The 13,305-nt window shown below is 37.9% G+C and overlaps 1 protein-coding gene across 1 annotated transcript in view; it reads left to right on the top strand.

Annotated features, from left to right (window-relative positions):
- The first annotated feature begins 2,392 nt into the window (after positions 1-2,392).
- Positions 2,393-13,305, top strand: part of LOC105268767 (uncharacterized) — a 32,736-nt gene continuing 21,823 nt past the window's right edge. Inside the window, exon 1 of the mRNA XM_011308584.1 lies at positions 2,393-2,751. Within this exon, the coding sequence (XP_011306886.1) occupies positions 2,714-2,751 (38 nt within the window). The 5' untranslated portion in view covers positions 2,393-2,713. The remainder of the gene's footprint in view (positions 2,752-13,305) is intronic.

The raw sequence follows: 13,305 nt of genomic DNA, 5'->3' as shown, positions 1-13,305 counted from the left end.
TCTCCCCATAAATCAGAAACGTCCCCGACAATTCCATCTCAACTTGATTTCAAAGTAACAACCATCAAAAATGATATACGACCACCAATGAAATTCCATAAAATTTCCATTAGCACAATGGACGGTAAAAAGTTGTTATTTCAAGGTAAAATGAGAAAGGACATGAAACTCAATAACGGAAGGATCACTCACTCAGTGAATCAGGAATAGGGCGTGGATTGTTGATGAGTCAACCTTGAAGTGAGGATCGACTTCACCCTCACGATGTAAAATCAAACATTACACTTGCATCAATCAAATTTTCGACGAGTATGAAAAATCCCAAGTAAACTGCATGAAAATTATCGCAATCCATGGACAAAAATCTATCTTTCGAATATATTCTTTATAAATTAAAAAATTAACCGAATCAACTGAATATAAAATTATAGATTTATCCATTAAATATTCCTTGATGAGGAATCCTTTTTCCCCTTTGATCGAAAGAAATATAAATTTTTGCAGAATTAGATTCCTCCAACTGAGCAATATCCAGAAGCTCACCGTTAGGATTCACTGATGACCATCAGATTTCTCTAGACGATGATTGCATTCATTATGACGTTAAATTAACTGTTTCTCCTGCGAGAATCCGACACTCGAAAAGAATAAATCGTAATCAACGGAGTCTGGGCAAGATGATGTTTGACCTGGCCATCATCTAGTCATGAGATCGTTACTACTGAAGCCCAATGCAAATCATTTGGAAATACCTCAACCGAAGTAATTGGATTTTTAAAAAATGCATTCCCCTAGCTACTAGTACTGTCATAAAGTCTATTCCAGTTGTAGCAATTACCGAATTATTCTTGATCATGAAACCATGAGATATGCTGATAATTGTTAAACATCTTTAGAGAATATTTGTTACAATATTGTATGAAACACCTGGGGAAAAAAGGCAGAAGGAAGTACTGAGAGTGGAAAAAAATACAGAAACAATGGTTTCTCGTGGAGAATGGAGTGCCCCAAAGCTCAACTCTGTAGCAGTTTACCTGAAGCACACACGACTTTCCAATAATTCATTCTTCACTCTGAAAGCATTGTATCGATGTACCGTTGGCAAAATGAACGATCAGTATATACCACATTATTATAGTTCCGGTCTGTGAAGTATCAAGAGTGAAGAATGACAGAAGGTGGAAAGCTGAGGGGTAGGGTAGAAAGGCACAGGTGAAACATCAACAGAGCACCAGGGGAAATACTCCTGGCACTACCAGAAGCCTCTGGGTGATTCTAGAGTAACCAGAGATACTCCGTGTTTCGCGGAACTTTGAGTTGCTTCAGAATTTATCGGTGTTTTCGAGTAGTTCGCTCAGGGACTACTATTTAGGTTAATTTACGTATCATTTGCAATTAGAGTTCTATTGAAAGACGCGTCTGTTAATTTCGAAAATAGTTTATCGAACTAACTTAGCAACAATCTTCTATGAATAAACGATTAGCTAGATATCCACCGGAGTGGAAATTCACTGAAGTGATTCCTCGTTATATAAATGCTCTAAATGTTTTGAAATTCGATTCAATTTTCACTATTGGGTAATTTGATATGTATTGAATCGGGAAAAATGCATTTGCCACTCAGAGGAAAAATCAAAACAAAAAATCAAATCAAAAAATCAAATGAGAATTAATTTGATTATTTTTTTAACACATCGATGAAAAAATGGGCGTGTTTAATTTTTTTTCCAGGAGCCTCCATAATTCGCGCGATGAAGAACCCTCAAAAAAGACTTCAGTCGGCCAGTTGAACGATGAAGTGAAGAAAAAACTATCTTAATGAATTCCAAAACACGTAGTCATCCCCTAGCTCTCCCTCTCATGAGTCGACCCCTCGCGCCTGGCCATTCACCCCTCAAGATGAAAAAAATAAATAAAAGTCAAGTGGAGAATGGGAAACAACATAGAGAAATTAAGTGCGCAGGGTAAAATGAAAACCCGAAATAATTTCTCTGAGCATTTTCAACGTTCAATTTCAATAAAAAACACTTTTGCCAGAACTAATTAGTGAATCAATATTTTGAGAAGTATTTTTGATTTTATAGTCACGATTGATTCAATGAATCCGATAACGTGACAGATCGTTTTTTCAAATGACGTTGGTGATGGTTGGACCCATTGGGACTTTGGTGTGCACCCTGTTCTTGAAAATTAGAGACTCTTTTTTTTTCGAAAAAAAAAATAAGTAAATGAAAGAAATCGCCACCTGGTAACCCTGAGGGAGAATGCACGTAGAACAGAGGGGCAAAATGACGTTATTCTCCCCACCATCGTAGCAACACGAACCCACCACTATTCCCCGAAAGAGTGAAGAGTGGTGAAGAGACGGGCCAGTAGCAAGAGTATACGACGAACCGGCATCACCGCTCACGAGTACGAGACTACGAGTGCGCATTGTACCGAGTCCCCGGTACTCAGTACTCAGTCGTCCCAACGCTCCGAGTTCGCCCGGTTCACAGGTGCACTTGATCCCCATATCCCCAACTGATAAATCCAAAAACAACCAATGGATATGATTTATAATTTTTTTCATTTATCGCGTTGATAACAGACACCCACCCACCAAATAATCAGCTGTGAAGTTTAAGTGATAATTTTATGGTGTGAGTCGAGTGAGGGGTTGGGACACGTTGAGTACGTGTGGATCAAGTATAAGTCCGTATGGAATCACCCCATGGATAATAGTATGTCTACAGCGGCTTTTATGCACCGGTGAGTTATTTGATTAATAACAAATTCATTGAGTTTGTTCTCTTTATCGATTAATTGTCCCGTTTTTGTGCGGTGACATCGAGTGATTCGGGGCAACATGTTCTGGAGATAATTGCGGAACTTGAGGCTTTTTTGATGGATGTGGGGGTGGCTTTTTCGGGCTAATTAGGTGGACAACGAATTTATGCAGCTGACGGGCATTGTTGAGAGACTATGGCAATTTGAGATCGATAACGGATAAAGTGGAGACAGTGGAGGCAATGGGGCGTTTCGATGGGGTTCTGTATTCCATGGGTGCACCACCCTAGTAATGGCGTAGAGGAATGATGTTCTTTGGGTTTTAGCTTTTTTTTATTAGATGTTGGTGACGGTTGGAGCAAGGTTGAGTGAGGAAATCTGGTATTCGATATCGGATATTTGATTTTCAGGCCTCCCTGTGGAGACTATTGAACTTCCTGGTGTCGACGAGTAACTGTACTGCCCACAAATCAAATTAGATAATAAAGGATTGGTTGGAACTAATCCAGAGGATTTATCGGCCGGATTTTTGTGGGTTATACTTGAAAATGGATTTAGATTCAATCAAAAATCGCCGGTGCGCATATAAATTGATTTGTTCTAACTGAAAGGCGAAGGTACACTCTTCAATTTTTATTTTTCGTTGTCCCTGTTGAATACTGGAAATTATTTCCGCGTTACAATCCCGAAAATTTTTAATAATTCTCAAATGAAGAATAAAGAATTAATATTTTCAAACCATTAATCAATGCTCGTTCGATAATTGAGTAATGATTAGTGTCAATGGTTGATTCTGAATTTCAAGTGCAACCACAAAAAAAATAATATCAAGACTAGTTAAGTGACACTGATATCGGAGAAACCCAGAGCCATGACTTCGAGTAACTCGTATCCTTCCGTTACCTTGCCAATATGCACATCTCGTTAAGCTCCAATACCTCAACCATAAATTCCAGAGTAATTGTATGTACCCCGAAACCCAATGCTCATTGCACGGTACGAGACTAATCTCGAATAAGTGTAACGTCCCACAAATGCGTGCAAGCGAATCGACTAGTTGGCAGCTGATACTACAAGTATTATCTATTTTTTATTATTCTAATGATTATTAATAGTCTATAATCTCGAACTTTCGAGCGCGATCTCGCAAAAGAAAAACGGCTAGTGAGCGTGAATCTATAAATCCTATATAGACATTCAAAATAAACTGGAGCTGATACGGAATTTTGTATTCGAATCGTTCTGGAAGCTTCTTTAGATTCGAAATGGCAACAAAACATTCTTACACTTGAGGAAACGGCTACCAAATGAAAACAACACATTCTTTTTGGTTTGGGCCACCCCATATTTTCGAATGATCTTATTTCACTAGAGTGAGACAAATTGGTTTTTATATTGACGAAATAAATCTCTGAAAGGGCCAAGTGACGATTTCATTTCCTAATCTAAATTTTCGATGGTTGAACTGGATGGTTCTTTCGTTGTTGATTATTTTCAATTGAACCTCTCCTGAAATAATTCATAAACAATAAATTTATGGTTCTAGCACGTAGAACGGAAGAATAATATCGGAAAAACTTCGAATGTTGTAAAATTTCTGAAGGACGCACATGTATGATTTAAAAAAAAATCATATTCGCAGTTTAACGGAAACAGCTCAGTCAGTACGAAACTTTGTGTAGCAGGTGCATTACCTAAACTCAAACCTCCACTCGAAACTCTGCAAGTGCTCCTATTGAAAATGTCATCATTCAAAATTGGAGCTATTTCCCGAAGTGGAATATTTTCCATGTCTACATGTAAATCTGAAGTATGACGTTTTGCATTCTGCCCAGGATCTATACATTTTCAATATCATACCCTCAGCAGAAAAATTGAAAACAGCCGCTATTGCCTCCTAGACCACTGATATTTCCTCAACCCACATAATCAACAAAAATCCTTTTTCCGAATTATTTTTCTCAGATCAAAAAAATCCAATTACCTCCCCGCTGCAACGCAATTAAAAATGGATTCTCCCGTCCCTCCGAAGGCTCATGAAAATTGTTCACTCCGCATTGAACGAGCGATTCATTTGTTCAATGTGAAATAAAATATTTTCAACATGAAACATTTTTTTTTCTTCCATTATTCGCGAGAACAATGCGACCACCGGTGCATCAATACATTATCCCCTCGGTTACGCGTGTCCGGTCAAACATAATAATTACACATAACCCACGCTCATACTCTACAGTTGGTAGAGAGTAAGAAGGGGAAAAAAAAGGAGTTGGAGCCGTCATTTCTTCTTTCGGAATCCCTCTCGGAGTGTCGAAGGATCAAGGGTCTTCCTTACGTCAGTCTTCCTGCGTCTTCTCGCCATCTGGTTTGCCCAATGGGCAAAGAGTGCAGAGGGTAAAATAAGAGAGTAAAAGAGAGAGAGAGAGGAGACAGGTGGAATAATCCATATGGCGAATACCAAGAGAAGTGTACACTGGTGTACCGAGCTGCTGGCGGCAAAGTATCTTCTCATTTTATTTTTACTCTTTATCTTTACCGAGGTTGAATAGCCATACATGGAAGGTCGAGGGAGAATTTAATGAAAAGCTCAGACAGAAAACGTCGGGAATTCTCTTTTTATCATTCTTCATGAGAAAAAAAACAATTCCTAGGGCTGCGCATGGAACCTCATGCTAATTAATCGCTGGGCCATTATTCCATCAATAAAAATCGTTTGAAAATGATGGGAACTGCGTTGAGATAGGTGGACGGGGTGGGCCTTTATTGATTGTTGAATTGTTTCTAAGCATCTCTGGCCTTTATTTTTCTCCATTCCGTTTTGTTAGGTTCTTTCGGTTTTAGTTGAGAGTCGAGAGCAACTCTCGAGGCGGTGTCGAATCAAACCGGTCCGCTTTCCTTGAACCTGGTGCGCCGCAGCCATTGACCGCCGTTGAGAGAGACTTCTTTTCATTCCGCGTGTATATCTTTTCGCGGATATGCGATAGAATAGGAAGCCGGCAATGTGGGGGTATAACTCCGGTGTCGAGTGTCGACACCGGGTTTCGTTATCGTCGCCCTGTGGTGGAGGGAATTATTTTTGATAAGGTCAGACATTGATGAAGAGAAGAATTTCGGTGGGAACGCTTTGGAAATCCATGCGGAAAAAAATTTCATCGTTTGAATTCCTCTCGCGGATATATATAATGGGCGAATAGTCAATCGGACTGAGAGATTGCTGTGACGCATTACGCAACGTGTGTGGTAATGAAAATTTATACCGCACGTGTTTCGTACGGAGTTTTACGTTGCAATGTGTGGAAAAAACGAAAAATACACGCGTCAGCGAAATCAGCAGGCAATATTATTTTAAGCAGGTAAAATTCCAGGGGAATTAAAATTGGATTTTTTAAGATAAAATTACGTTTTTGGGCAATTAATGGAAATTGACGGAAAAAACGGATTTGCAATAGTGGATACTATTTCGGTTAGGAGGTGTTCTTCGGAGAATTTTCGGCTGATGTCTTAGCGAATCACATCATGTCTCTAATCTGGGGTTCACGAACTTTCGTCTCTGGGCGGATCAATATTTGGCGACGGTGAAAATCAACGGTGCGTTTAATCGATGTGAACGCGAAAGAGGGGAGAAAAATGGTTTTGTTTTGAGTGGTCAGTGTTGAAAATTTACAGCATGAATTTTCGATGTGAAAGAACAGGAAAATCGCTCTAAAATTGATGGGGGGAGATACCGAGAGAATTTAAAAAAAATTTGCGTAGAGTTAACTCTGTGAAAATCTCGGAAATGGAGAAGTTTACGAGTATTTGTCTGCAGATGGAATACTTGTAAATCTCTTTACGTCGAAGATATTTCCACACTTCTACGTTTGAATTTTTATACGTGTCTTTTCAGCACTTATTGATTTTTTTCCCTTCGATTCGCCATTCTCCTCGTGATTTGTCGGGCCTTAAGTTCAGATAACAGTTCGTCCTCATAAAACTGCAATTCTTAATGAGTTTGTAGAGCATCTGTAAATGTTTATATCGCGTGCAGAATTCCGTACTGGATAAACAATTTCATTTCCGTGTGTTTTTCCGCGTCTGCTGTTGAAACTTTCATGGATTTGACTCACGTTTCTTACTCGCTATACCGAGGGGATATGACTTACCCCCTCGCTATCAGTCGTAATCAAATAGACTTGGAAAATCAATATTTCGTCCTGTGAACATTAAACGACTTACGAATCCCGAGGAATTTAATGTTACAATAATAAATGATCCACGCTTGGAAAAATCCGTTGAATTATAAAATCTGACAGCCAAATTGCAGAGTCCAAATTCGCAATCCTGACAAAAAACAAAATGCAAAATTTGTGTCTGTCTAATACAATGTCCTTAACATCCTCAATTTGCAAAGTAATATATCAGCGGATGAGAAAACACTTAAATTGATTCTTCGGGGAAATTGCAAATGAAGAAAGTTAATATTGGCGAGAATTTTCACGCTGGGTACACGGCTATATACACGGCTATGTACACGCCTCAAATATTTTGTTTTCCCAGTACTTTTTGCACTTATTTCCCTCGACGTTCGGCGATGTCAATCGATTCACACGTTTCCCTGTGTCTGGTGTATCCGTGACAACGGCCCTCTGCGAATAGAGCGCACAGACCAGACGAAGTGAAACTCCTGAATAGGAAATTCTTTCCTACGTCTCTAACCCGGCCATCTACGGTGGTCTTTATACGGTTCAGAGAAAAAATTACAGTACTATTTCAATTAGAAATAAACAGTCCCTTTTTTTCGCACATTTAAAGACAATATGATGCTTCAAGATTAATGCCATGAAAATTATTCTAATGAAAAATCAAACTTAAAACGAATATTAATCGCGAGAGAGATGATGCGGCAAAAAATTTTTTGTCATTTTTTCATTGTCAGGTTTTTTGCCCGAACCGGAAAACTTGAAGAATTCGCTTAGTTCAATGAAAAAATGGCTGTTACTTGCGGTACATTTTCAGATGACTGTTTTCCACGCGTGGAGACATGCACAAACTAATTCTGGATTTAATTACGTAGATATATGATGAGTACCCAGAACTCAGATTAATACGCTCCGAGTGTCATGGACAATGCGGAAGATCGATGGGGCGGAAGTGTATGTAGAATTCCCCAACACTTTCATGCATGTCCCCTGGTCTGTTTCTATCCTCGACACAACTTTCAAAGCCACGAAAATCCTATCATTCAAAAAGCACCCGCCCACCCCTCGAAATCTCCATATATCGATTGTCTGCACCGTGGAAAAAAGCCGAGAGAATAATTTGCAACCGAAATTCAACGAGATCGGTATTGAGCGAGGAGTTATTCATTGGGGGAATCCCTGTGTCATTCTGAATTTAAATCGCATATATCATTTGAAATCATCAGTCATTGCGTCATGACATTTGAAAGTTCTCATCATGGTTGGAATTCGCCTTGAATTTAACCCAAAGTTTTTATCCTGCGGTAAAATTTGTTCTTAACAATATATAATAAAAAAATTGACGTAATCTATATGAGAGCACTATAGGGAATATGTACAATACATATGGGTTTTGTAAAAAAATGAAAAGTGGCGAAATGCCAGCAAATGTCGAAAAATTTCTCTTCCATCTAGAGTAATTGGCATGGGGGTTGCATCACGTGGTGCATAGGGCCACCTCGAGAGCGGAAGGAAGGGAAAATATAATGCCTACCTGGAGGACATTACCTTTCTGTTCCACATGTACACGAGTGATGATAATCAAAGGGGGTCTGAGAGTCTTGTGTTCTCTTTCGTAATGCGCACATCAAAGAAATTGGGACGTCTTCGAAGAAAGCCGTCGCCCTACTTGCATCCTCACGTAAGAATGTGTCGGACCCAGTGTGAATGAATATGCTGAGATTTATTATTATATCAATGGGTTCTGACTGAATGCATCAACGAAAATGACTATTTTCGGGTTAATTACATAAATCACGCGAAAGTGTACGTAATCGAGTCAATGAAGCAAAATTTCGTCATGCTTTTTTATTTTTCTCTTCTCGGGCCTCACAACAAGTCTTCTCGTTCGTGCTCATCAACACTTGACTAAATTATATAATATAGCATTGATGCATTATCTGTAATTGCAATTGCCGGAAATTTAATGTCGAGGAATGGAGTATTTAGTGCGATAAAGTTCCTTTTGTAATATTCCGACGATATTTGCACTTTTATATTTATTCATGCATTTGGTATTTTCCATTAACCCCAGACGACCGAATGATAATCGTGCATCAGTTATACAATTTCTACTCGAGTAATTTAAATTGGGTGGAGGTTGTAATCTTCGTGTCCTTAAAGAAATTCCAGCGATTATCTCAACCACGAGCACTGGGTACATGCAAAATGAGACCGTAACTAAATTCACTATTGTAGTATTTGTAAATTCAAAAGACTAAGGCAGCAATCTCTGATTATTGTAAGGCAGCAGTGAAGATATATAGAAAACCTTCAGCCAGCACCTTTCGTGTAATTGGTATACTGTATATCGCATTCCCATTGTTTTCTCACTGACATCTCATTTCTCGTTTCACTCGTTTCCGCAATAACTGCAGATACTTCTCATTTTTGTGATTTAATTGAGACTCTCGACCCCATTCTAAGGGGAAATCGACGAATTATTGGAAAACTTTTTTGTTTGTCTTTGGGGGTTGTATTTCCCAATTTGTGGTTGCAATGGAACTATTATCGATATCTCGAGGACACTCGACCTATTTCAGATTCAAATCGCAGTTTTTTTTTCTCCACAGTTATTCGAGATGCGGCGGCTTCAGAATAATTCTTTTCAGTTCCATTATCTCGATAATGAATCGCTTGGAAATTATCCATGGTAGGATTTTTTTTTAATAAATAATATTATTAATTTTCTATTCACTCCCGTCACTGCACAAGTTTTAGACGTTCAGTGTGAAATTGAAACAGAAAACTCCTAGATAATTTGTGGCGAAGACAGAGGGAATACTCGTTAACCGATTAACAATTTCTAAACATCAACAATGAAATGGTTGTTGAGAACTATCATATTATCGTACTAATAGTTGGTAATAGTGAGAGCAAATGATTGAACTTTTTTTTAAAGAACGTAATGAAATTTTTTCCTCATGCCACTTATTTTTTTTCCATAATCACCAAATTAGCGGGTATTTTTCACTGCAATACGACCCGTCACGTCAATACCGAGTGTTCACCTGGGAAATAATAGAGGGTTTTCTCGGCTGAATTATCCGCAGCAAAAAACAATGGCAGTGTCCAATTTGTTTCCTGCTGCTGAATTTTCTGAATCATAAATTTGCAATTTGAGTTTTTCAGTTGAGTTCTTTTAATTCCGTCTGAAATAGCATAATCCAGGGTTCGAACCCCTGAAAAGTATCACTTCCGGTTCATTTGACGCCCGAACTTTCCATTTCTTGTCGATAGAAGGTGACGGAGAATATATCTTCCTGTGTTAATCCTTTCGCCAGTGCTAAACTGTAATGCTTTCATTCTCCTACGCCGGGTTTTATGAACATACGGAAGTGTCGGGTCAACTATAATTCATACGAATTTTTAGAAAATCCCTGAAAATTTCCGGACGTTGATTTATTTCAACTGTTATTATCATCGAATCCTGAATTCACATGAATAAAACGATAATATTTATGACGACATTGTCAATAACAATTGAAAAATAGCGAATCACTTTCGAAAACGCGAAATTTTAAATAGAAATATCAATTGATTTTTTTCCGATTTAAAGAAATAATTATTCCAAATAAACACATTAGTTTAACCGCTTCACTAAAGATAACTGGTTGAAATAAATATAAAAATATTTAATTTGAACAAATATTTCTTTCTGTGCACGATATACGCATTTCTCCGAGAGAAAAATTGATGATTCCTCATTAAATTAAACTCTCAATGAATAAACAACCCCGAAAAAATTGAAAGTATGAGAAATGGTGAAAAATGTCGGCGATTTTTCATCGTATGCATTCAATTTATTTCACGCAAGAAGACATTGTCCAGTCCATCCATTCAGACCCTTCAACACTCGAAGAAAAATTAACAAAACCTGTGCAATGCGTAGGTGGAAACGAGCTCAGACAAAATAATTCCCGCAATTTCTCACACGATCTCCACAATTACCGAGCCGCACACCACGATTAATTTGCTACAAAGAGAGAATACAGTACACACGTATGTGCATCACAACCCCTTTACCCCCCATGTAGACTTTTGTCTCAACGTTTGTGCAGCCGGAAACAATGGTTTTGCAACCTAGTTAAATTTCGAATAGAACTGGAAAAAAAAAACAAATCAACGTATGGCACCTTCCACACGTCATTATTATGTACACAGAGAAAATGAGACTGGTATGTTTGCGCAAGAGATCTATCAGCGAGAAAACGAGAATTGAGTAAAAGAGAAATATAATGGCGGTGAAAATGAACTCTCGTATATAGATACATCATGTACAATGGATTATCGTGGAGTTAAAGGAAAACATTTTTCATCGCTGAGAAAACATTGAAATTTATCATTACTTAGTATTGTTTGTTGTAACGAGCACTGATTTTAATAGTCATCGTTAAAATCGCTCATTTTAACAGCTGCATATTGAGAGAATGATTCATTTATTCCGTTTGCAATAATCAACTATTAATGAATGGTAGGTACACTAATGGAACGGATTAATTATTTGTAACAAGTGCATTTATTTGATGTCTACTGTTTGCTCGTTAATAGTTATCGAATGTAATTGGGAAAACCTTTTTGGCTTAATTTTCCTCTTTTAGATGAGCCGTTTGGTAACTATTAATTAGGGTAAATAAATCGTTCTGTCAGTGCCGTGTTGAATGGGCAAATGAATATTCGTTAATAGTTTATTGAATAGTTCAGGTCCGAGTGCCTGATTATTCTGTCATCTCTCGACATTTTCTCACATCCGATACAACGAAAAATGACTCCGCTTTATATCCACGAGTTTTTTAACTTATTCCCGGTTTTATCAAATAATAGTTACACCTGCGGCGACAATGTCTGATATTTGAAACCTTCTGGTTTCTGCTGACGCAAAATCGATAAGTCGGTTCTATTGTGTGGGCATGAGTCACCTGGTAACACAACAAAAATTCTCTCTTCATTTCGTGACTACCTCAGTGTTGATATTTTTATTCTACCCGTGAAAATTTACATTTCCTTGCGATAACGAATGACAGTCAATTTACGACTGAGTACAGGGAGGTAGGGAGGAGAGAAGAATGAGGGAAGAGAAATAGGAAAAAAATTGTTGACGTAACTTATGATTCTGAGAACGAGTTCAAAGATACACTCCATTCAGATTTGTTTTAAATGTGAGTAATTGAAAGGTAAATAGCGGGGTTATGTACATCTTATTCAATACTTATTACGTCAGAGGAAAATTGAGTTGTGGAGATTGTTGGGAGTGACCTGTGCGCAACGTCTTGAGTATTTGATAAGAGATATTAATTGGATAAAAAACGTGTTCATTTCGGGTTTACAATTTGTTTGAGAGAGTGTTATTCTCCTCATTTTAGCGTATGCAAATCGAGTTTGTTTTGTATAAGATATATTTTTTTCTATTCATGTGATCATGTGATCACTAGAAATCTGGGAAAAACCGCGTGTATTGGGAAAGAGCGATATATCTTTAACACTTTGAGAGGTAATACTGGGATTCCCCTTGTGGAGCCTTCCTGGAGGTATACTCCTCAGGGCGTCAGGAGGCGTGATAGCATTGGTGCATCTAACTATTGCATCCTCACGTACCCATAATTAATACAAGGTTTATTAGTAGTGAAAGTTTAATAGCCATGTACTCCAATGTGAAAAGTGATATACTTGAGTCCCTGAAAATGTCGTAAATACGGATAATGACTTCTAGTGCAGAATCTATATACCCACGGTAAATGCGCAAATGCACTTGTACTTCTTTTTCTGGCGGTAGCCCCGAAAAAGGCCACTTTGGAGAGTGACGTTTCACTTGAAACACAAAAGTACCCCTCCTGGGAGAGTGCAAAGTTAATTGCCGTCTTGGTGTAGTTTTAATGGCTCGTTAAAAATGGGAAAAATATTTCTCGACTGAATTACTTAAATTTTCGGCTACTCAACCGGAGAGTTTTATGGTGTTGAGAATTGCACGAGTTTGTAAAAAAAATTGTACTTTAAAGAGTTTTTTTGAACAGCTGACCTTTTCTAGAGAATAATTACATGGGAGAAGACATTTTCAGACTCTAGGAAGAAATTACGAGGTCTTGAAGTTATATTGCTGAAAAAATAGTATTTTATGGAGAATTCCGACGCATTTTGAATGGCGCTACACTATTTAGGGGTAAAGACTTGATAAATTTCAAGTTGCATCGAAAATCTCAATTCATTTGAATGTTCAATTGAACTATAAATATTAAAATATCAAATTACGCAGAATTTTCAATAAATTGAAAGCTGATGCTCAGAGTTCATGGAATTTTTCTAAATCTAATTTGTTGTTGTG

Source organism: Fopius arisanus, unplaced genomic scaffold (genome assembly GCF_000806365.1).
Source record: "Fopius arisanus strain USDA-PBARC FA_bdor unplaced genomic scaffold, ASM80636v1 scaffold00060, whole genome shotgun sequence".
NCBI classification, from domain to species: Eukaryota; Metazoa; Arthropoda; class Insecta; order Hymenoptera; family Braconidae; genus Fopius; species Fopius arisanus.
The sequence above is the reverse complement of the archived record's forward strand: the minus strand, read 5'-3'. Positions and strand labels throughout refer to the sequence as shown.